Source organism: Carya illinoinensis, chromosome 2, assembly GCF_018687715.1.
Source record: "Carya illinoinensis cultivar Pawnee chromosome 2, C.illinoinensisPawnee_v1, whole genome shotgun sequence".
NCBI lineage: Eukaryota > Viridiplantae > Streptophyta > Magnoliopsida > Fagales > Juglandaceae > Carya > Carya illinoinensis.
This window is the reverse complement of record NC_056753.1, coordinates 29,346,397-29,370,103: the sequence shown is the minus strand read 5'-3', so window position 1 is coordinate 29,370,103 and position 23,707 is coordinate 29,346,397. Positions and strand designations below refer to the sequence as shown.

At 32.4% G+C, this 23,707-nt stretch overlaps 3 protein-coding genes and 2 long non-coding RNA genes across 5 annotated transcripts; 4 read left to right on the top strand and 1 right to left on the bottom strand.

Annotated features, from left to right (window-relative positions):
- LOC122301874 (zinc finger BED domain-containing protein RICESLEEPER 1-like) lies at positions 1–1,518 on the top strand. The gene has a single exon (XM_043113237.1). It carries the CDS (start codon positions 1–3, stop codon positions 1,516–1,518), a length of 1,518 nt encoding a protein of 505 aa, XP_042969171.1.
- Positions 1,519–9,067: 7,549 nt separating this feature from the next.
- On the top strand, positions 9,068–12,021 carry LOC122300739. Its single transcript, XR_006240070.1, has 2 exons — positions 9,068–9,397; positions 11,814–12,021. It is a non-coding gene; the product is annotated as an uncharacterized LOC122300739 (long non-coding RNA).
- On the top strand, positions 9,396–11,618 carry LOC122300738. The gene is made up of 3 exons (XM_043111611.1): positions 9,396–10,301; positions 10,469–10,661; positions 10,752–11,618. Exons 1-3 carry the CDS (start codon positions 9,867–9,869, stop codon positions 11,336–11,338), a joined length of 1,215 nt encoding a protein of 404 aa, XP_042967545.1. The 5' UTR covers positions 9,396–9,866; the 3' UTR covers positions 11,339–11,618.
- Positions 12,022–17,024: 5,003 nt separating the features above from the next.
- Positions 17,025–19,367, top strand: LOC122300737. Its single transcript, XR_006240069.1, has 2 exons — positions 17,025–18,813; positions 18,899–19,367. It is a non-coding gene; the product is annotated as an uncharacterized LOC122300737 (long non-coding RNA).
- Positions 19,368–19,707: 340 nt separating this feature from the next.
- On the bottom strand, positions 19,708–23,454 carry LOC122300736 (3-ketoacyl-CoA synthase 11-like). The gene is made up of 2 exons (XM_043111610.1): positions 22,372–23,454; positions 19,708–20,736 (listed from the first exon to the last, which is right to left on the bottom strand). Exons 1-2 carry the CDS (start codon positions 23,149–23,151, stop codon positions 19,942–19,944), a joined length of 1,575 nt encoding a protein of 524 aa, XP_042967544.1. The 5' UTR covers positions 23,152–23,454; the 3' UTR covers positions 19,708–19,941.
- Between the last annotated feature and the right edge of the window lie 253 nt (positions 23,455–23,707).

The following is a 23,707-nucleotide window of genomic DNA, read 5'->3' as shown; positions in this document are numbered from 1 at the left end:
ATGTGGACTTTTTTTGACATGGTTCCTGAGTCTGAGAACAATGATGGCAAACCACGAGCAAAGTGCAAGATGTGTGGAATTACTTATATGGCTGCAAGTAAATATGGAACCGGAAATATGAAGCGTCACATTGACGCATGCCCTAGGAGAAGTTCACGAGATATTGGTCAGATGATGTTATCACAAGGTAGTGGATCTATTTCGGTAAGCATTCCTAAATTTGAAACTGAACAATATAGAGAACTTTTGATAGCTGCTATTGTGAAGCATGAACTGCCTTTCCGTTTTGTTGAATACTCGGGGGTAAGATCTTTGTTACAATATTTGCGTCCGGATGTTCCAATTATTTATCGGAATACTGCCAAGGCTGATTTGGTTAAGATATATTCTCAAGAAAAGAGAAGGATTAAATGCATGTTAAATGATTCTCCTGGTAGAATTAGTCTAACATCTAACTTGTGGACTTCTATAACCACTGATGGTTATATGTGCATTACAGCACATTTTTTGGATAAGAATTGGGTTCTGCAGAAAAGGGTTTTGAACTTTTCTTTTATGCCACCACCACATAATGGCATATCTTTGTCTGAAAAAATTTATAATTTGCTATGTGAGTGGGGAATTCAACACAAGATTTATGTATTGACTTTAGACAATGCTTCGTCTAATGATGTTTCAGTGGAGTTGTTAAGAACTCAATTGAACATTAAAAAAGCTCTTCTTTGTGATGGTGAGTTCTTTCATCTTCGTTGTTGCGCTCATATTCTGAATTTGATAGTACAACATGGGTTGAAAGAAATTGATTTTGCTATTCAAAAAGTTCGTGAGAGTATTAAGTATGTCAAAGGGTCACAATCAAGGAAGGTAAAATTTTTAGATTCTACAAAACAAATGTCTTTGGATAGCAAGAAAGGGTTGAGACAAGATGTTCCCACTAGATGGAATTCTACTTATCTTATGCTTGAGAGTGCTATTTTCTATCGTCGTGCTTTCAGTCATTTGGAGTTGACTGATTCTAATTTTAAGCATTGTCCATCAATATTTGATTGGGAAAAAATAGAGAAGATCAACAGTTTGTTGGGAGTTTTTTATGAAGCCACTTGTGATTTTTCTGGGACCAAATACCCTACAGCTAATCTATACTTTCCAGCAATATTTTTGATTTATTTTACATTAAAGCGACACTCTGAGGGTGAAGATGACTACATGAAGACCATGTGTTGTAAAATGCTTGTCAAGTTTGAGAAATATTGGTCTGAGTTTAATGTATTATTGGCTATTGCAGTTATTTTGGATCCTCGATACAAGCTTCATTTTGTTGATTTCTCTTATACAAAACTTTATGGGGATTGTTCCATTGAGTATATGAATGTTCGGAGCAAAATGTCATCTCTTTTCATGGAATATAGTTCTTCTAGTGCTCCCACATGTTCTACCACGACTTCTGATAGCACTTATAGTAGAGCGGAAAGTCAATCTTCGATTAATAAACAAGCATTTCAGGTAATAACTGTATAATATTTCTTGTTTAATGATTTATATCATATTGTTATTCAATGATTTATAATATTTTATTTTTGTGTACAGGAATTTGATTCATTTAGACATGATGACCTTGCTGCCCATATGCAAAAAAGTCAATTGGATCTTTACTTAGATGAACCTAAGGCAGACAGAAATGCAAATATTGACATTCTTTCCTTTTGGAAAGGAAATGAGTTTCGTTATCCTGATCTTGCTTGTATGGCTCGTGATATTTTAAGTGTTCCAGTTTCTACAATAGCATCTGAATCTACTTTTAGTGTTGGTGGGCGTATCATTGATCAATTTAGGAGTGCACTAAAAGCAGATATTGTTGAAGCATTAGTCTGCACTAGAGATTGGCTATATGGCGAGGAGCAAGGTAACATTATTTTTACCTTATTGAATAAATAATTGTAATTTTTCAATACAATAATATTATTTGATATAAAATTTTACTGATATCTTTTTTTTTAATAGAAACACAAGAAGTTAAATTGGACGAGTTAACCGGAGATGTAATGGAGTTGGAGAAAAACAAGGACAAGGAGGACGCTCCACCTCATTAATACTGCTCTAAATTTGTTTAGATCTGTGTTTTTATTGTACTTGAGATTGTAAAATTAATATATTTTCTGTGTGTTTTGTTTATTATTTTGGGATGTAATATTAATATATTAGTACAATGTGTGTGGAATGGATCTATTTGAATTATAATTCTAAACTTGTGGTTAATTTTTAATTTTTATAAATAATATTTATATTTAAATATTTATATAAAATTTCAATCAGGTCAAACGGGTCGGGTCGTGTCGTGTCGTGTCTGTTCAACTCATTAACGTAAACGGGTTGAAACAGATCGGGTCGTGTCATGTCGTTTCGTGTCATAATATTTTTTATTCATTAACGGGTCATAACGGGTCGTGTCGTGTCAACCCATTATCTTACTGTGTCGTGTTCGTGTCTACAATTTTGACACGAAATCCTTAACGGGTCGTGTTCGTGTTGACCCATTAAACGTAATGTATACACCTTGACACGATACGAACACAACCCGTTAACACGATTTGACACCCCTAATTGGATCACCAAGGATGCTTGCCCCAACTGGTATCTAGAAGATTTTTGGGAAGAACTACATGCTTTTCTTACTTGCATGGATTATACTGTGACTCATATTTTTCGTGAAGGTAATGCAGTTACTGATTTTTTAGCAAAGAGTGATGTTGAGGGTTTGAACTCTGATTGGTCTGATGATCAGACGTTGCCCAGTCTTTTAAGAGGTCTTATTCGCATGGATAAGTTGGGTCTTCCTTACTTAAGGGTTTCGTAAGGTTTGTGCTTGGTAAGTTCTTTCTATTTGTTTTGTTTATATGCTCCCTTTTTTGCTTGCTTGTTGTTTTTGCAGGTTGTCCTGCCCTCAGTTGGTTTTGAGTTTGGTTCTTGTTTTTTTTTCTTTTGGCTTTGTTTTTGTATGTTTTGGTTATTAAGGTTTTTTAACACATGGGTTTTGGTTTTTTGTATCCCCCATGCGTCAAGTTGTAACCACGGTTTTCCTCCACCATAAGTGAGGGTTTTTTAATAAAATTGGGGTAGGGGCTCCTCTCGTACATGGGGCCCTGACTTTAAACAAAAAAAAAAAAAAAGGCAAATCAGTTCATAAGTTAATTTTATATAATTTATTTAATTTTTTTTAAACAAAAATTTTATATGCAGTCAATTTTACGTATTCTTTTATGCATTCCCGTAATGTGATTGGTTAAATATTTAAAAAATATAATACAATTAATCACATCAGTAGAATATGTATGAAGTACCTAAAAGTAATTGTATATAGCATTACTTTTTTAAAAATACCAGTCTCCATACCTAAGGGTTGTTTGGCTTAATACTATAATTCTTTTTAATACAGATGGAGGGAAGTAAAATTAAATTGATTCATAATATTTTGGATTGATTTATCAAACATCTCCATGAATGTCCCTTTCTCAGTACCAAATTAATCAAGAAAACTTGGAAATAATATAAATTAATTGATTCCATTTTCTAACCCTTTTCTTCTTTATTAACTATAATAATAGGGCGTTTGTTGGACTCTTCATCTGTTCTCTTTTACTTTTTATATTATCGATACGTCATTTACTTTAAAAAAAAAACAATAATAAAGTAGCCAATGACACTGAAGAAAGAATCTGTGTACTGTGCTTAAACTTCATATATGAACCATTTCAACTGCTTAAGAGTAATACTATGTACTATATTATAATTTTATTTGTATTTTATTATATATGATGTGATATATTTATTGTTGTTTAATAATAAATAAATATATAATAAATAATTATTTAATAGTAATAAATGTGACACATCTTATTTAATAAAATATAAATAAAATCGTAAGATGGTATATAGAATTTTTTTTAGAAAAATAGGACATAAATACGGATTTTATATATTTTAAAAAAAGTGTACGAGATTTTAGTATCTTAAAAATGTATTTAACCTTATTCAATTATTTTAGTCTGCAACTTATCTTCATGTGAATCATGCGAAAAAAAAAGAGTAATTCATTGTAAATTCAAAGCACCTGAGTCTCTGAAAGCTAATAACAAACCAATGCTCCGAAAACCTTTATAAAGTGGTAATGATTAGTTTTAAAAAATAAATCCAACAGTTTCAATAGACAACATAGAAGAAGTCCACTAAAGTGGCATCAATTGTCTTTGCCACATTGAAGTTATAACAATGAAATATAATAAACCCAACAGATAAGTGACAAATTACTAAACTGTTGGAACATCGTTGTTGTGCAGCTTTCGCTTTTCATCCTCCAAAGCACAAAAGTAGAAAAGGATACCTCCTAAATTAATATATATATATATATATATTTATATCTACGCACTAAGGCCTCGGTGTTTGGGAAAAGTAGATGCTCAGATTTGAAAACGAGGATTGTTCATTTTTTAAAGTAATTGATGCATATTAATACTGACAAAAGAGGGGTATTAGAGATTTTGAGTTTGAAAAAGATTAATTGTAAAAATATTTTATAAAAATAAATTTATAAGAAAAAAACGATTTTATTTGATATATTTGATTTATTTTATAATAAAAATAATTTTATAATTTAATATATCATATATTTATTTTTAGGAATTTGGCGAAATCATTTTTCAAACTTTAATTATCGGTTACTTGGGCGAGAATACAGGCATGCCTGTTAAAAGAATCAAAACATATTTACAGCTTTCAAAAGTTATGGAAAAAAGCTACATGCTCAATGGGGCAGTGTGCTAGATTATCACTGATCGTACATAATGTACAGTACCATGGCAGCCAGTGTTACAATCCCAATTACTTTTAAGCAGTGACATGCTGCTTTCTTTTAACAAACATGTTAAAATTACAAACAAGGACCCAAATACGAAGACAAAAATGGTGAATTTAAAATTTTTATTATTTTTTTAACATTTGTAATCATTAAAAAAAATACAATTTTATTAATATATTTCTTTAGCCATTAAATAAAATAATAATAATAATTTTTTTTAAAAAAAATAAATAAATAAATGATGAGAGATAATAAGACCATCATTACCCTCATGCACATATCACTCAAAAGGGAAGAAGAAAGGACAAGGAAGGGGACTTCGTGACTCAGAAGCTAAATCCAAAAGTGCATTAAACTGGTTTTACTTTATTCAATGCTGTTGATAATGTTTTGTTTTTAATAGGATGAAATTTTCTTAGTTACATGTACCACAAAGTTGGACACAAAATTATAACTTTGGTGTCCTCATTATAAATCCCAAATAACAATGATAAGACAAGCGTACCAATGAAGAGTCCTCATCCTCATCCACTCACTGTAAAAATCTTGATTCAACTACTTTTTACCTTAGAAAAGCAGACCCATTTTTTATTTATTTCAAACCTGGCTGCAACTAACGGTCACTTATAGCTTTTGACTGCTCATGGTGCCTCTTAAAGTGCCAACACTTCATTATTGCAGTATTAACCAAAGAATTAATAATGTGTGGGAGGGTTTACAGAATCATTCATTCAGTATTATTTTTTTTTTTTTTGAGAGTTTTTGTTTAAGATTTAGGGCTTGTAATGGACAGATCTAATACCATTTGAAAATATTATGTATTTATTTTTCTTTCATTCTAAATTTTAAAATTAGATTGAAAATTTTTAAATTTGCCCACTCAGCTCCTATACTCAAATACTAATATCAAAAGAAAAATACTCTAGTTACAAAAATATTATATAAATATAATTTTATAAATTGACATGACTTAATGTCATTTATCAGATTATAAAATTATTAATATTATAAAATAGATGTGACGAATCATATAAAATTATATTAATTTATAAGATTAATTTTATATAATTTATTTGTACCTATAATACTCATCATTGCATAAAATGTTTGATAAAAAAAAAAAAAACCGATTGGTGAACAGGGACTTAAATTTAACAAGGTTGTCATTAAGCTAATTGCTCGAAAGTCTTTTATAAAAAATGCATTTGACCGTGTCCAACTGACCTAATTGAATAGATTATGCGAATTTTGTCATTTCAACTTGTGGGATGTCTTGCATAATGATAATTATTTGATCAAAATTGATATTTATAATCGTGTGAATACTTAAATATTACGTAATTATTTTTAAAAAATAAATAAATATAAAAATTATGTGAAAATAAAATTAATTTTTTAATAATAAACTTTACTTTAAGCGATTATATGGTTATTTTTATATTTTATTATTGTATGTAACATTACTCAAAAATAAAAATAAAAACGGAAATTGATATAGAAGTAAACAAAAAATCCACGTATGTATTCCAAATTTCCAATAGTCAAATGACTCAAATCCATGCCCAATTATACGGATGAATTGCTTAAAAAAATGGCTCAATATTCAAATGAATTAAAAAAGAAAAGAAAAAACGAATCACAATGGCTGTTCCTAAAAAGCATAATTCTCTCTCCAAATCGAAACGCCTATTTGGTTTATATGCTAAAAGTCTTGGATGTATTAATCAAACGCAAGGCTGTCATGGGCCATAATTGTTTTTTTTGTCGTATACATGGTACTAGCAACAGAAAGCAACACTTGGGTGCCGCTATATAATAAATACGACACTGTCGTAATGCAAGTTTTTTTTTTTTTTTTTTAAATCACCATAAAAGAAAAAGACAATTCTGTTTCTTCAATCATCCGGTGTGGCACAAACTTGTTGTCTGTATTTGGAGTTTCATATGCTTTCTGTGTCACGCCTAAGACCAATAATTGGTTGCTCTACATGATTCATGACAGCATTTATCCGGGCAGTAATTATATATATATATATATAATCAATTAATAATTAAATAAGAAAGATGTTACAACATTTCGCCGAAAAAACTTAAAGATAAATATAATTTTTTAATATACTAAATTAAAATATCTCATTTTATAAATTTATTTTTATAGAACCTTATCAAATCATTTCTCATTCAATATAAATATAAAAAAAGCGCTTTAACATGAAACCACCCCCCGTTTTGTTGAAGTGGGTCGGTTGGGAGACTTACGTATTTCAATTTGATTTAAAAATTAACTTAACATTGTTTTGTTTTGTTCCTTTATCTCATTTTTTTTTTAAGTGCTGACCGAATCCAACATAAAACGACCTTAGTTTTAATAGTATCCCTTAGATTAATCATAGATGTTCTGGAAAATTAAGATTTGTTTCTTGGAATCTTGCAAGATCGATGTTATTTTAATCATTCGAAATTTAATTTGAAAAAAAAAACTAAGCAATTATTATTTATAAAGTGATTGGTGAGCCTAATCACGATAATACAGAGGGAGATTGGAACTACATTTCCACCAGTTTTTGAAGGCAACTGTGCTTATTATAATTAATTACAACTTGAGCCCATAGAATTGTGCTTACAAAAGGAGATACAAAAAAATAAAGCCCATGGATTTGTATACATCTTGAGAAAAACATATTTTATTTCTTGTACTCACCGTATGGGTATTGCCATCGGATTGAACAAAGTTATACTCAAATTTAATTAAAATAACCCACTTTTATTACTTTACCTAATCTACACCAAATAGAAAAATCATACTCATCATTCTTATATCACATATTTACTTTTTTTTATTATTAAGTATGTAGCGTGGGGATATGAGTAGAAAAATTCAAATAATTTAATAAGGATATAAAAAATTTAAAATAAATATAATGTGCGTCGTAGGCAGCTAAATAATAAAATCCTCTCAAATATACTCTGCATTTCGATTCGTTATTCTTTCATCTATATTATTAAAATATTATTTTACTAATTATTTCTTTAATCGAAATGCTTAAAGAAAGAGAGAGTGTGTGAGGCAATAATAAAGCTATAATTGATAACATATATGTTGAGTTATTGTAACTAAGAGAAATGATAAATTTGTTAATTGTTATGGTTTCTAATTTATACCATTTATTTTATCTCATTTATACGACATTACAATACTACGCGGTCTATTAAATAAATTAATATGTATTTAAATAAAATAGAGATAAAAAATATATTAAAAAAAGAAATACTAAATCCTTAAATTTCCTATATCTTATATTTATATTTTAAATCTTTTAATAAACTATATGGTATGGGCACATCAGACGAAGAAAATGACTCAACGAGTAGCATAAATTAAGAGGACCGATAACATTACTCAAATAGAATATGAGCTTTGCTAAACGCAGTCGGTAAATATAGTCGGCATGCAAACGGCTGTACGGAATAAATTAAAAAAAATTATAAAAATATTTTTTTTTCATGGTTGTACAGAATGAATAAAAAAAAGTTATAAAAATAATTTTTTTTTTTATATAAGTCCCATATTAATTCATTTTTTTCAAAGTGAATGCATGTCGACTGTATTTACCTACTAGAAAAATCATTTCTCATAGAATATTATTCCTATTTAATCCAACTAATGATTCTCTGCCAATACAACGCGTGTCATGCAACGTTAAGCGCACATCGTGCATTCTATTTGTTTATCAAAATTTAAATTATTTTATTTCATTTTATTTTATTATTGTAATTTTTTAAAATCTTCATTTAAAAGATAATAAATAATTTAATTTTTTTTAAATTATAAAAAAAATTAATATTAAAAAATTATATTACAACATTAATTTATTCAACTTTAAAAAATATATATATAATCCAATTACATCATTACTGTTCATTTATTCTTTTTTACCCTTATGTTCCGAGATCTCAAGATTTCCACATTTGCCACGATCCCCTCGATGGCCGTTTTCGATATCTCCTGACTACGAGGGGGCATATACCCACAAAAATCCAAACTAGTGGAGGGACATTTTTGTATTTTACTATACATCACGACCCAATCGAGACCACACACGATCGCCAGTACTCACACGTGTCACCCACCATAAAACGTCCACAACCCAACCACTGAATGCGACCAACGCCACGTAAGCAAAGCGAAGCGCTGAATAGGGATAAAATGCGCCATGTAGACCTCCACGTTGTCAGTTGATCCGAGTCACCACTCCCTGACCCTTCCCTATATAAAACCCATCCTCAATCCAATCCATTAGACCATCATCGAGTCTCACCAGACCAGAAGCTCACTAAAACATTTTTCGCCATTTCTCTCACCTTCGCTGTCGACGATCTGCGCACCGGAAAATGAATATTCCGGTGAAGGTCTCATCCTTAAAAACACCTGCTGCCCATATCTCCGATCATCGCAGTCACGTTTTCCACGAAACCAACCTGCCTTTTTTGTCTTAGTGCGAAAAGCTATTCCATTCTTCTTCGCAAAGATAATTCCAGAAGAAGGTACCCCGATTTCTCGTTCGTTAAGAAATTTTCGTAGATTATTCTTTTGTTCTTTCTTTAGTTTAGTTTTCGTAGCAGACTGACCCGGTGATCGGAGAAGAAATTATTACCGGCGGAAAATTGTTGCTTTGTCTATTGAGACAGACTTTTGTAAAGATGACGGTGGGTGTAGAATGCGTATGAATTTTTGGTGTGAGTGGTGGCATCGGATTTTTCTCGTTCATGTATTGGTGTGAATATTTGGAAGTTAGGGAGGCACCTTTGGATTAAGGTGCCGTTTCTTTGTTTAGAATTTTCTTACTGTTAGGCTGCGAATTTCAAAGCGAATCCGAGTTTATTGAGCTCTGATAAAGAACCAGAACTTCAGAGCGGTGTTTTCAGTCTAGCATTATTAGGCGGTACTGAAATACACAGAGCCATAGAGCGTAACCTCTCTAGCGATTGTTTCAACTTCACCATACCTTTTCCGATGAAGATCCAACCTATTGATGTTGATTCTCAAGCAGCATGGATGGAACCGGTTGTTCGAACGGATACGGCCAAACCAGTGATGAAATCGCGATTCAGGAGGCTTTTTGACCGGCAATTCCCTAGCGTTCTGAAGATTTCGTCTGGGGAGAAGCAAATTGGTGGCGAGGCACAGTACAGCAACAAAGATGGAGGAGGGGCAGAGTTCGACCCGAGCTCGGTTTGCTTGGCGGGGATGGTGCAGAACTTCATTGAGCAGGAGAGCACCGAGAAGCAATCATCAGCGGCGGCGAAGTTCGGCCGGAATCGCTGCAATTGCTTCAACGGCAACAGCAATGACAGTTCCGACGACGAGCTTGACGTGTTCGCTTGTTTCGGCGGCGAGTCAATCACTTCCGGATCGTCCTTCGGCGGTGATTTCTTTGATATACTCAAGGTAAAATGTCGCTTCAAGTTCTGCGTCGCCAAAATTCTAAATTTCAACTTCCTCTAGTTTCTCAGCAACCAAGCGGAGCATAAGCATAGTTTTGGCTAAAGAATTATTAGAAAAAAAAAAAAAAAAACCTAGTAAGAGCTTAAATTAATCATGTTTTGTTGCAACAGACTCTAATTCCTTGCTCTAGCATTGCGGAGAGAAACCTCTTAGCAGACACGTCGAAGATCGTCGAGAAGAACAGCAAAATTCACAAAAGAAAAGACGATCTGAAAATCATCGTCACTGACTCTCTCTCAACTCTCGGATACGACTCCTCAATTTGCAAATCTAAATGGGAAAAATCATCTTCTTACCCAGCCGGTACTCTCTCTCTCTTTCTCTAAATAGTTTGACCTTAATTCATTTTTAATCATGACGTAAAATTGAGAGAAATCTATGGTTTTGGTTCAGGGGAATACGAATACATAGATGTAATAGTCGAGGGGGAGAGATTGTTGATCGATATCGATTTCCGATCGGAGTTTGAGATAGCTCGATCAACAGGTGCATACAAGGCGATCCTGCAATCCCTGCCATACATTTTTGTAGGGAAATCAGATCGGCTGGGTCAGATCGCGTCGATTGTGTCGGAGGCAGCGAGGCAGAGCCTGAAGAAGAAGGGGATGCCTTTTCCGCCATGGAGAAAGGGGGAGTACATGCGGGCCAAGTGGCTCTCTACCTATACCAGAACCACTCAGCCCCGATCATCCTCCACCCTTGGAGACACCGTTTCCGGGACCGACAACGAGGAATCTTCCGTCAACACCGACAGCGATGGGGGTGAGCTGAAACTGATCTTCGGTGAGGAAGCAGCGCCGCCCGATTCTAGCGCGGGCGCTTCGTTATCATCACACCCGTCGAGAAACTCCAGCGTGGACGAGGGCGAGAAAGAAGTGGCGGTAACCCCTTGGCAGCCACCGGCAGTAAAACCGAAGAGCTTTCAGAGAGGAGCAAAGATGGTCACCGGATTAGCCTCTCTTCTCAAGGATAAACCCTAAAAGAAATTTTGTATTACCCTTATAAAAAAAATCATATAAATAATATATAATCGCAATTAGGATACTGCTACAATCTTTCTTCTTTTTTGGGGTTTTCCCCACTCTTTTTTGATCATGTAAGGATGTAAGGTGCAGCAAATCTATGATGTGTTGTAATTAAATACAAGCTTATTTAAAAATCCGTACATGCTTAAGAAAAGAAGTGTAAACACCTGAGACTGGAATCCGATGAGATTATCCGCTGTTTTAATAGATAGTTTGTTCATCGATTGTCCAAAAATGTCAGTTGGTTTTAATGGTTTTTATTACAGATGTGTTAATGGGGGGCGCAGTGACTGGTTTCTTCACAGGGAACCGAAGGGGGGATGAGGATAAGGCTTTCCTTTCTTAATTTGAATTTTGTTGGTGTTCGTTGATCGATGTGTTCATTTTCATGTACTGTAATTAATTTTTATCTTGGGGGCTACCATGGCAGAGGGAGAAGGTGGAGAGCTCGTGGTGTCTCGAAAATTGCTCAAGTCACACGTTGCATTGTGGCAAATAGGTCTTTGAAGCAAATGCCCGACATTTTTCGCCATATCCCACCATCATTGTGGTTGGTGCACTGGTAATGCTATGTATTTTATTTCATTGTAATACATTAAGATTATAATTTTAGGGTCTGCTGCAAGGTTATTTTTCTATTTTTATTTTTTAAAAAAATATTATTTATTATCTCTTCATCACACGTTAATATATACTTAATTATTTTTATATACGTATTTATATATTAATATGTATGTTTAAATAAAAAGTAAATAATAAATTATATATTATTGTGTAGTAGTGTATAGTATAAAAGAGGATGAATATAATTTTTTTTTCGAAATTAAAGACTGAATACTCGGCGTCTCCCTCTCCACAAGAAAGAACAATAAAAGCAAAACATTTGATATGTAATAATAATAATAATAGTCCTGTGAAAACAACCTCCCACCTACTGCCCTCTCTTTCTGTCTTAAAGATTGCTTGTGAGATGCAAATTCAATTTCAGGTTTTCCTAGGCCACACGGACTCACAAGTTCTAATTGGAGAATGGGGTAAAGATAAGATGCCTACAGTTCCATCTTAAACAATGGTGGACTCCATCGCCCTTTTCCCTGCATAGAAGTGATACCTTACAACTGAATTACTATCTATTTACCATTCTTAATAATATAATATTTTTTAATATTTAAATCCATCAAATTAAAATAAAAATCAAACTAAAATTAAAAAAAAAAAATACTAGTTTAATCTATAATTGTAAACAAACTATAGAGTAGTAGTTGGTCTATTATCATGTTTATTCGCTGAATCGAAACAACATATGCTCTTTCTTCTGGATCTGACGAGGAATAGTTGTTGTCGGAAACTGTGCTAAGAGAGAGTTTATGAAACAGTATAGACTCTAGACATCTCTACTCCACTTATCTAATCATGATTTGACATGTCTACGCTGTATAGGGTACTGCATGCCGCATGGCATGGACTCACCACATGGTGACATGTGGTACAGCTTGGGCCACTCTTCTTCGCACACTTTGCTCCTCTCGTCTTTCCCCACTTTTCACATTTCCTTTTCCGTCCTTTATATCTTTTCTACTTTTTTATCTTTTAATAAATGCATGGATACGTACAGTTTCTTCTTTGAGAGAGAGAGAGAGAGAGGGCGGGGGGATGTGGGTTTCCTATGGTGGCCATAAAAGGTATGACATTGTCCCCTCTGAATTTCTGAATAGATTAAAAATAAAATAAAATAAAAGGTAGAAAAAAAGTGAGTTCTTAAATAAAAATCTAATGCATTTTATTTAACTTTGGGTGTGACAAAAAAGGGCAACAATTGATATTAACAAGCTGCAATTGGTCGCATTGGTAGCTGACCAAATCCTACATAAACCACCAAGACAGGTTTATGCGGAAACCAAAAACTGGCCTGCAAAGAGACTAGGGACCAATATTATTTCATTTATTTTAGTTGAATGTTGCCTCATAATTGTATTTAAAGGACAGCTACAATTGTCATACTTTTCAACCTAAATAAAAAAGTAAAAATGCTCAATTTAAAAGGGAAAATCTTCTTGTAAATATATTTTATATATTAATTTATGTACTAATATTTAGATATAAGACATATATTTAATAAAATGATATGAATTAAAAATAAAGATAATTTTGATAAGATATGAGATTTTATTATTCTTTTAAAAAAATTATATTTTTTAAATAAAAAATATTATCAATACGCAAATTAGTGTATAAGATATGTTTGTATTTCAAAAATTTTTACTTCCTAAAACAAGTTATTGGCAAAGAAAATCAAGCTAATGGATTTGATGTCATTGTGTCTTAAACATTTTTTCAAAAAAAAATATTTTAACTTTTAAAAATTTTATAAAAATAAATTTATCCTATTATAAATTTTGCTATATATAAGCACAATCGCGTATTAATTCGTGTATCAATATTGATTCATTTATATTTAAAATTTAAATTAATATTATTTTCAATAAAATTTACTTTTTAACTAATCATATTACATTAATACACATATTAATATACAATTATATTTGTAACTATATTTTTCTTTCTATTATATAAAATTATATTGATTTATAAATATATTTTTATAAAATTTCTTTACGTTGCCCGTCATTTTTTTCTCGTTGCTTCTAATGCTTGCATGTGATGCAGCTCAGTCGAGACAGCTGTCCACGAATCTCCTCTTTCGGCACTGGAATATGCCAAAGCAGTAAATTCATAAGTGGAAATCGGATTTCCACGTTGGATGTCATTATCAACAAGCTGTCCTCTTTCAACTACATGCAATAAAATAAATATAAACAGATACAATGAGAACAGCTTGTTAATTTTATCTAAATCGGTTTTGGTTAATTTAAAGAGTAATACTCTTTAATTCAATTGGTTATCCAATTAACTTACCCATCTGTTATCGACCATATAAATGAAAAATCACTCCCGTGAGATATATACTGCTGTTACTAAAGATGGAAATAAAAAAAACATGTCCATAGTATTGAAAAACTTCAAACAAAAATTAAAGATAAGACAAAACATAGAAACTGATGTATTTCGATTTCACCTATACGAATAACTCTTCTATAGCCTTATGTCTTGCAGATGGCCCACAACATTCATTTCTGACATTAGTCTTGTCAATATAATTAAAAGCCCAAATGCCCAATAAAAGTGATGATCTGTGGACCACAAGGAAAAAGCAATTCTAGCTTAGCTGGTTTCTCCTCTCCATCTATAATTAAGCAGTGATGTTAAGTTATAGAATTATACATTATATAAATATCGTATACTTTAAAAAAAAAATTTACTATTAAAAATTAATTTTTTTATTTAAATATTATATTTACTTATTATTTTAAAAAAATGTGTAACACTTAAGTTCTTTTTGAATAATAGAATGATTTAAGATATTCTGTAAATAGTGATAAAAATAATAATAATATATTAAATAATAATAAATAATATTAAAAAATAAGAAAATTTAGATAAAAAATAATAATAAAATAAAAATAATAATAGAATCTTCTTAAAACACTCCACTATTTAAATGTAATCTTAGATAATTTATGACTGTACATTTAAATTAAGGTGAAGTTTTTATAATGAATTGAGATTAAATGGATTGAAATAAAAAATAAAAAATAAAAAAAATATATTAAAATATTTTTTAATATTATTATTATTTTAAAATTTTAAATTATTTATTATAGTTGATATAAAATTCTTAAAAAATATTGTAATAAATAAAAAATAATAATAATAATTGAAATCAATTCTAAATCTAAACTGTACCTAAATTGACCTTCCTTATCACCAAGTCTACATCTTCTGACTTAAAATAATAATAAAATAAAATAAAAAAGGGTATACATCTTTTGAACAAGAAGCCAAAATGCTAATTATTCTATGAGATTTGACAAATAAAAGTCTTTTTTTTTTTTTTAATATAGTGCAAGTATAATTATGTATTAATCTATATATTAATATGATGTGATTAGTCAAAAAATAAATTTTATTAAAAATAATATTAATTTAAATTTTAAGTATAAATAAATTAATATTAATATATAAATTAATAAGTAGCTGTATTTATATATAGCAAATTTTTTTTTTTTTTTTTTTCCTTTAGAGTCTTCACGATGAGTTGCAGGGATGCTTCCTCTTACGAAGTACAGAAAAAAGCAGACATTCAAGACACAGAATACCTTGCCAAAACTGCCAATAGTTGCGACTATTTATGACTTCCACAGTAAATTATAGCCATACGACGAAGGCCCTTACCTAGAAAGAATCCAATGATAAAATCACCAAACGACGTAGAACGTCCACGAAGATTTCCACCTAAATCTTCTGCCGATCAGGTTCTGATATTCAAAATTAATTGCATGAATAATGTTTAGTACAATTGTAAATATATAAATATTACATAATCATTTTTAAAAAAATAAAGTTTATAATTATTATTATTATTTTTTCGTTAAGATCCGTATTAATTTACTTTTTTTCAAAGAAACTATGTGATACTTGCACAATCACCATTATAAATATTATTTTTCTAACAATATATATTGGATTAATGACTTGGAGATAGAATTGTTTATATTTTCTGTATGAAAAAATTGAGTCATTATTAATTTTCTTATCATCATTTCATTATTTTTAATATGATATTAAATAATAAATTTACAAATAAAATATAATAAATAATTTTTAATTATTTAATATGATATTATGAGATAATAATAAGATGATAAAAAAATAAATAATAAGTAGCGTTACTTTTCCTGTACATTATACAATCATTTGAACACGTAAATATTTAATTGATCTGAAATATAAAGTCTAGAGTTATGATTTGAAACGCTCTAACGTAGTTAACGCATAATATAAAGGGCTTTGTTAGATACAGTTGGTAAATACAGTCGGCGTGCAGTCGGCTGTACGGAATGAATAAAAAAAATTATAAAAAAATTATTTTATATCAGGGGGACCTACATGAATAAAAAAAAGTTATAAAAATAATTTTTTTTTTTATATAGGTCCCGTATTAATTCATTTTTTTCTCCACGACTGCACGCCGACTGCATTTACCGATTGCAAAAAATATTTCTCTAATATAAATGTAGAAAAATCCACCCGAAGTCAAACGAACGGGAAATATTGGAGCAATTGGGACTGTTATGGACGTGTTCTGCACTTTCGAATCCCACCACTCGCAACCTGCAACAATAATAGAGGAAAAGGCTTAAAATGTAATATTACGTATAATTATAAAATGTGTAAGTATTATACAGTCGTTTTAAAAAATCATAAAATTTATTATTAAAAAATTAATTTTTCTTATAAATTTAATATTTATTTATTTTTTTAAAATAAATTTTAAAATATTATTTATCATATATATATTATATATGTACACAAATGTATATATATGTATAGTGGTCATGAGCATTCTTCAAGAATTCAAAACTGCTTTTAACTCCTGTTTGAAACCAGATTGGACCTATTATTTGAATTTTTCTCCTTTTGTCTGTGATTTATCCAGTCAATAGGGGGCTATCGTAACATGTCGTTGGGAGTTTGTTAGCTTCTCCCTTCTTTTGTAGTGAGCCCATGGCCATGATTTATGGCCTGTTCGGTTTCTTTAGCTGAGGCCCAGTTATCTGAGCCCGGTCCCTTAGATTGTGATGGGCTCAAAAGATGGAATTGGAAGAATGTGTCTGGGACGAAAAATGAAAATAGAAGGCAGCCATGTTCGCGGGGAAGACACCTCTTTCGGGCTAGGTGGTGGTCCTTCGGCCCAAAATCGCAGTTAGAGAACAATCCATTTACGGTCTAATTTGCGGGTCCGGGTCGAAAAATCCTCCTGCTTTTAGATTCAGATCTTTGATCGACCACTTCGCCATTGCGGTCTGCAGAGCCCGAGAGAGCGCAATGCAGAATAAGTGTGCAGAGCAAGTCGGTTGGAGCTGCTCGCCACGGCTCCCACGCCGAAGAGGGGCCGGACATTCGGCAGTAGCAACACCAGCTCCACCGCCGTAGCTGCAGCCGAAACGGCGGCTCCGTCGAACCTCCTCGGCACATCTCTCCACGTTGACAGCTCCTTCGCGGTTCAATTTTTCTAAACCATTTCTTTCATAATATTGTTCGAGTTCATAGGCTACGACTGTACCAAAATTTATTTAACATCCCACTTTCTTTTATAGGTGTTAATATCCGATTTTTTTTTTTTTTAATATAAACCCTAATACATGAATTACGCTTTAATATAATATCAATCTTAGAGCTAGACCTAAAGGTGCTACTAATATCTTGGAATATTTACAAGGATAAAGTTTCGATCCCTTAAATTCTGTAAAATATACTATGGAATTTCAAGACTGCATAGACTGTGCAAACAATTCTCTTTTATGGCGTCAAGTTGGACTTTTGTATTGTTTTAAATTGAATTGAAGAGGACTCGAAGGATATTTTGATATGTGTTGTCAATTTTCTGTTTGACTGTTTAGTTGTACTCAAATGCATTGCTGGTATTACTCTGCATGTCCATTATGGGAGGCTATGTTGAGATTAGCATATCTATAAATCACTGTTGCACTGCATGTTTACGCCAAATGCTGGGAAGAGTGGATCTATGGGGCAAGGTGGGGCATGGGGATATGGTATAACCGAAGTATAGCATAGGAAGTGGGAGCAGAAATGGCAAAGTGTGTATGAATTATGAGATAGGAGCAAGAAAAATGCAGAATAGAATTTTATGGGTGATGTGAAGTAGTAAATTGCATCAGAATCTACCTATAACACTTTGGTGCAACAGATGGGGATTACAAAAAAGTATCAAGAAAGTTGCAGTAAACTGAAATAGGAATTATAGATATTACAAGATTTTTATTTTTATTTTTTATTTTTACTTATCAAAAATATATATATATATATATATTGTAAAGAAACATATGAGCCCTGTGAGTTTTTTGAGAATCGAAGGATAATAAAAAAACTAACATTCTATAACATCATCCATAATGGATTACATGTAACAATTTCTTCTCATTCATTCATACTTCCCCTCTCGTTACAGTCTTTGTTTGAGATGTTTGGCAGGTATTGACAACTTGCTTTTGACACATTTTTCCCAACTTTTAAAAAAAATTGTGTTGTTTCACAAAAAACAAATTGGGCCTAGATTTTTCTGGTGTTGATGATCTGATATGTTCAGCTATAGATGTTTTTGATCCCGTCTGATTGTCATGCTCTTTCTAGTTCAAAACAATAAGACGTTAGTCCTGGCTCTTCAAAGTGGATTAAAGGGTGAGTTAACCCGGGCATTGAATACTCTCACTCTACTCTCATTGAAGGAAAAGGATGACATGCGCAGAGATGCAAGAATACCTGGATTGCTGGATGCTGTTCTCCAAGTTGTATGTGTTTTTGTTTGTCTATGCCCTGCTTATTATTGTCCTAATGGCACAAGCCCTCACTACATTTAAATTTATAATGACACAGATTGATGAGCGTGATATAGCGCTTCCAACAGAACTCATAAGGATGCTGAGGGTCAGAAAACTAGGCGCAAATTACACTGTAACCGGATTTGGGATTGAATTGGGGGCATTGGGTTCAAATGGCACTCCCCTGCATTCCCGGTGAGCTTGACATGGAGTTTTCTTTCTTCCCCGCGCCACCCACCCCCCCCCCCCCCCCCCAAAAAAAAAAAAAAACCCAAACGAAAAAAGAACTACAAAAATTCTGTGTGATCCAAGTGTTGAGTACATTAATTTCACTTCAAATTTTTGGATCATGAGCATGGGTCAGTGTTCTTACTCGTTTGAACTTCCTTTTCGAGATCTTTTGACCCGATTATGGAAAATAAAACAGAGATCGCACCGAATTGCTTGTATCGTGGTTAATTTTGTTTATATATGTTTCTGTGCACACAGAATATGAAGATAATCGAAGCTGAACAATTATCTCATCTAAGAAATGTTCAAAAAATATAACAAATAACAGAGTTTCTAGTGATATTATAATATGATTGATGTAAAGTTTGGCGTGTGATAATCGTGTCGAAGACATTTCATTCTTCAATTAAAACTTATCAAGTTATGTATAACATTACAAGTTAAACGAGGCTCAAGTCATTAAAAGAATCGATCTTCAAGTCATATGATTTCCTAAAACTTGGCAAAAAAATTCAGATGGTTTCTTTCTGAAAGCGTTAGTAGTTCCCTTGTTGGTCAAAACAAAAAAGGAGAAGAAAAGAAAAAAAAAAAAAAAAGGATTAAAGACTTGGATATTTCAACGAGGCATGCATGAAAAACAAGAAATTGATGGTGCAGGGGATTGATTTCAAGTACCATAAATCACATATGATCATCCAAGACAATCAGACCAAAAAGGGGAAAAAAATCAGTCCAACATAAAAATAGAAAAGAAAATGAAGTGAGGTGTTGCCTTTGGGGAATTATTAATAGACCCAAATTCCTCGATCCCAATAATGAAACCAGCTTCAAGTTTCAGAACAATGGATGCATTGCCACTTTCAATATTTAATTTCTCGAAACAATATTAATGGATTCCACTTTCGGAACATGAACTGGGAACTCATGAATCTCATCCATCCAAGGACTCTTCTCCTTAGCCGGATCAATGGTCTTCAATGCACGCCATACAGCACTGTTACATTTAAATCCCGAACCGAAAGCAATCTGCCATGTCCGATCACCCTTCCTGATCCTACCCTTAGCCTCAGAGTAAGCCAACTCATACCACAAAGAACTGCTAGAAGTGTTCCCAAACCTATTAAGAGTCATTCTCGATGGCTCCATATGCCAGTCAGTGAGCTCAAGGTTCTTTTCTAGCTCGTCTAGCACTGCTCTCCCTCCGGCATGAATGCAGAAGTGCTCGAAAGCGAGCTTAAAATCTGGAATATAGGGCTTAAGTTTCATTTTAAGAATTTTTCTTCCCACCAAAGTTGCAAAAAATAGCAGTTGTTCGGACATGGGAAGGACCAAAGGCCCAAGTGTGGTGATGTTGGTTTTGAGGGCTTCTCCGGCAACTGCCATTAGATCTTTCGAGAGTGACACACCAATTCTTTTGGTTTCATCCTCTCTTTGTAAGACACAATTGTAACACTTGTCATCTGAACCCTTGTGGGTGCGTACCGTGTGGACGAGTTGGTACTTTGAGCGGCGGCGATCAGACGATCGGTTGGATAGAAGGATGGCCGCGCCGCCCATGCGGAAAAGGCAATTGGAGACGAGCATCGACCGGTCATTGCCAAAGTACCAGTTGAGAGTGATGTTCTCCATGCTCACTACTAGGGCATAAGAGTTGGGGTGCACCTAGTAAGTTGAAAAGGGAGATCAGGGTTTAGAATAAGAATTTATAATAAAATTATAAAGCTAATTAATTAGAGCAAATCGATCCACCCTATATATATATATATAAATGAGGAATGTTACACATTATTTCACATTACATATTTTATATATTAAAATATTATTTTTTATTTTATTTTATTCTTATTAAATTAATTAAATTATTCTATTTATCATCTATATATTATATATTTATTTAAAAAAAAATAAAAAAAATAAATATGATATATAAAATGTGAGGATGACAAAAAAATTTCTATATATAAATATTGTTTGGTAGAGATCGTTGATTATTGATCACGAGCAATTCCAAAAAGTTCCTGCAGCTATTCAGATATATTTAATAAAGTAGCACGTGCAACACTATTGGAGATGGATATTATTTAAGCATTTATTAAGAAGAAACGTGTATAGTGAAATATGAAATGTCTTAGCTACCTAAGAGTATATATATATATATATATATATATATATATATATATATATATATATATATATATATATATATATATATATATATATATATATATATATATATATATGAGTAATGTTACATATAGTTATTTTTGTGTATTTTTTGTGCACTCCACTAATATGATTGGTTGGATTAATTTTTTTTTAATACACAATCAATCATATGAGTACATAAAAAAATTCATAAAAATGACTGCAAAGAATTTTTGTATATATATATAGATATATAGGAAATAGGATGAATAATAATGCTTCTTGGGACCCAGTACTGGTTTCGTAAATGGGAATTAATGTGACGGTAACTCGACATGCACATTGATTGGAGGAGGTTGGAGGATGCTGATCAGAGGGATATTACTCCTCATTTTACATTACATAATTTATATATATATTTTATTATTTTATTAATTTTATTTTATTCTTATTAAATTAATTAAATATTTTTACTTATTATTCATATACCGCATCTTTATTATTGGATTTTTTTTTTTTTAAAAAATGATGTATATAGTGTGTGAAAATTACAAGTAGAATTATTCGGCTAATTAATATGTTGGGAACTAACATCTTTAAACATGCCATGCACTCCCACAACCAGCTGGCCAGCCGCCAGATAAATACGTATAGGCCCCAAGCCATTACTCAATACCATCTATAATAGGAAAACACTATTCCTATCAAGAATAGTGAAAGTGGACACCGATTGTATTTTTTTATTTAATTATTAAGAAATTATTTTTTTAATAATTTTATAATTTTTTAAAATATTTAAGAGATTTAAAAAATGTAAGAAAAAAGTACAAAAAATAAAGAAAAAAAAAATTACACGTTCGGATGAGGATTCTCGGCGGACATAGACAAAGCAGGACTCTATATTATATATCTCAATATAACCTATCAAAAAAATTATATATCCTAGATGATATTATTGAAGTTTTACAGAATCCCAGATTTTGCACATCCATGATCATGAATTAGCCCTGATAACTTTTTTTTTTTTTTTGGTTAAATCCAATATTAAACATTAATTAGGTATATGTCATAGACTCATAGCCTAGAAATAATGTAAAGAATTAATGATAATTAACAAAATGAAAATGACAAAAATAGAGAGTAATTACTGACCTGTAGCAGCTGTTTAGCAAGGTCTATAGAAAGAAGCCCAGCACTGCAACCCATACCACCCAGATTATAGCTCAAAATGTTCCCTCTGAGATTGTAGTGATTCACAATCATGGCGGACAGCGACGGAGTTGGATTAAACAAGCTACAATTCACCACAAGAATCCCTATATCCTTAGCCCTCACTCCCGTCTTTCCCAAAAGCTCGTCAATGGCTCCGAACATCACGGTCTCGGCCTCCTTCCTTGCCTCCGCCATGCAGGGATTGGGCGGGACTCTCAATACTGCCTCCGGCAAGTAGGTCTTCTGTCCCAGCCCCGACCTCTCCAAAATCTTTTTTTGGAAGGCCAAGTTTTCCTCTGAAAAACTCCCTGTTAGAGTAGATCTTTCCATGAAAATCTCCCTAGTGCACATTCGCTCCTGTTCCGGCTTGTAACACGCGAAGTTTACAAGGTAAACTTTTCTGGGACGGCTCGTAAAGTAGAGGGTGGCGAAGAAAACCATCAGACATGAGCAGACAGTCACCGACACAAAATGGAACTTTAAGTTCTGCCATAAATGGAAGAATTCTTCGACAGTGAAGGTTGAGAGATGAGCCGAAGCTATGCCCAGCAGCGGCACAAGCAAGAGATACATGGCGTTGGAGATTAGGTAGTGGTACCCGAGCTTCACATACTTGAGTCTAACGGATAAGAGAAAGTTAGGAAGCTTGTTTTTCCTTTCCACCGGAGCTTGAACCGAAACCGATTCAGTTTCCTTGTTTGGTTTCCTCTCATCCGCCATGGTAGTTGATCTTGATCAAAATAAAGCTCTTGGGATAAAGCTTTCGGACAAAAGAAAATTAATGGGCATAAAATAGAAGGGAAAACAGGGGAAAGAGACGAGAACAAAAGGAGTCAGGGCTGAAGAATTTGAATGATATGAAAAGCGAAACCCAAACCCAGAAATACAATGAAATTTAAAGAATAATGCTGAACTATATAATATGCATGTGATCAGAGGCGGGGCCAAGATTTTGCAAAAAGCAATGCCCTGCGAAGTTGGGGGGGGGAGCAAAATTTAAAGGAATTGGAGAGAGAGAGAGAGAGAGGATGCTAAGTGCAACCACCCCAACGAACTTTTGATCTTTAAGCCGAAGGGGCATTGAATATGCCAACCAGGTCAAGAAGAAATATTTAAGAGTATGGGTTCCGTGGAAACAGTGAACATCTGAGCTACCATGTAATTACTGATCTCTTGTCATCCTTACTTCCGTTTGGTTGTATAGGTGAGATAAAATATTTTAAATAATAATAAAAGAAATATTATTATAATATAATTTTATAATATTAATTTTATA

What these genes read in the sequence shown, in the direction of transcription:
- LOC122301874 (XM_043113237.1), top strand. Translation starts at nt 1, where the DNA reads ATGTGGACTTTTTTTGACATGGTTCCTGAGTCTGAGAACAATGATGGC.
- LOC122300738 (XM_043111611.1), top strand. Translation starts at nt 9,867, where the DNA reads ATGAAGATCCAACCTATTGATGTTGATTCTCAAGCAGCATGGATGGAA. An exon ending in ATTTCTTTGATATACTCAAG is followed by an intron (nt 10,302 to 10,468) that starts GTAAAATGTCGC and finishes TTGTTGCAACAG; the next exon opens with ACTCTAATTCCTTGCTCTAG. An exon ending in ATCATCTTCTTACCCAGCCG is followed by an intron (nt 10,662 to 10,751) that starts GTACTCTCTCTC and finishes GTTTTGGTTCAG; the next exon opens with GGGAATACGAATACATAGAT.
- LOC122300736 (XM_043111610.1), bottom strand. Translation starts at nt 23,151, where the DNA reads ATGGCGGATGAGAGGAAACCAAACAAGGAAACTGAATCGGTTTCGGTT. An exon ending in TTGCTAAACAGCTGCTACAG is followed by an intron (nt 20,737 to 22,371) that starts GTCAGTAATTAC and finishes TCAACTTACTAG; the next exon opens with GTGCACCCCAACTCTTATGC.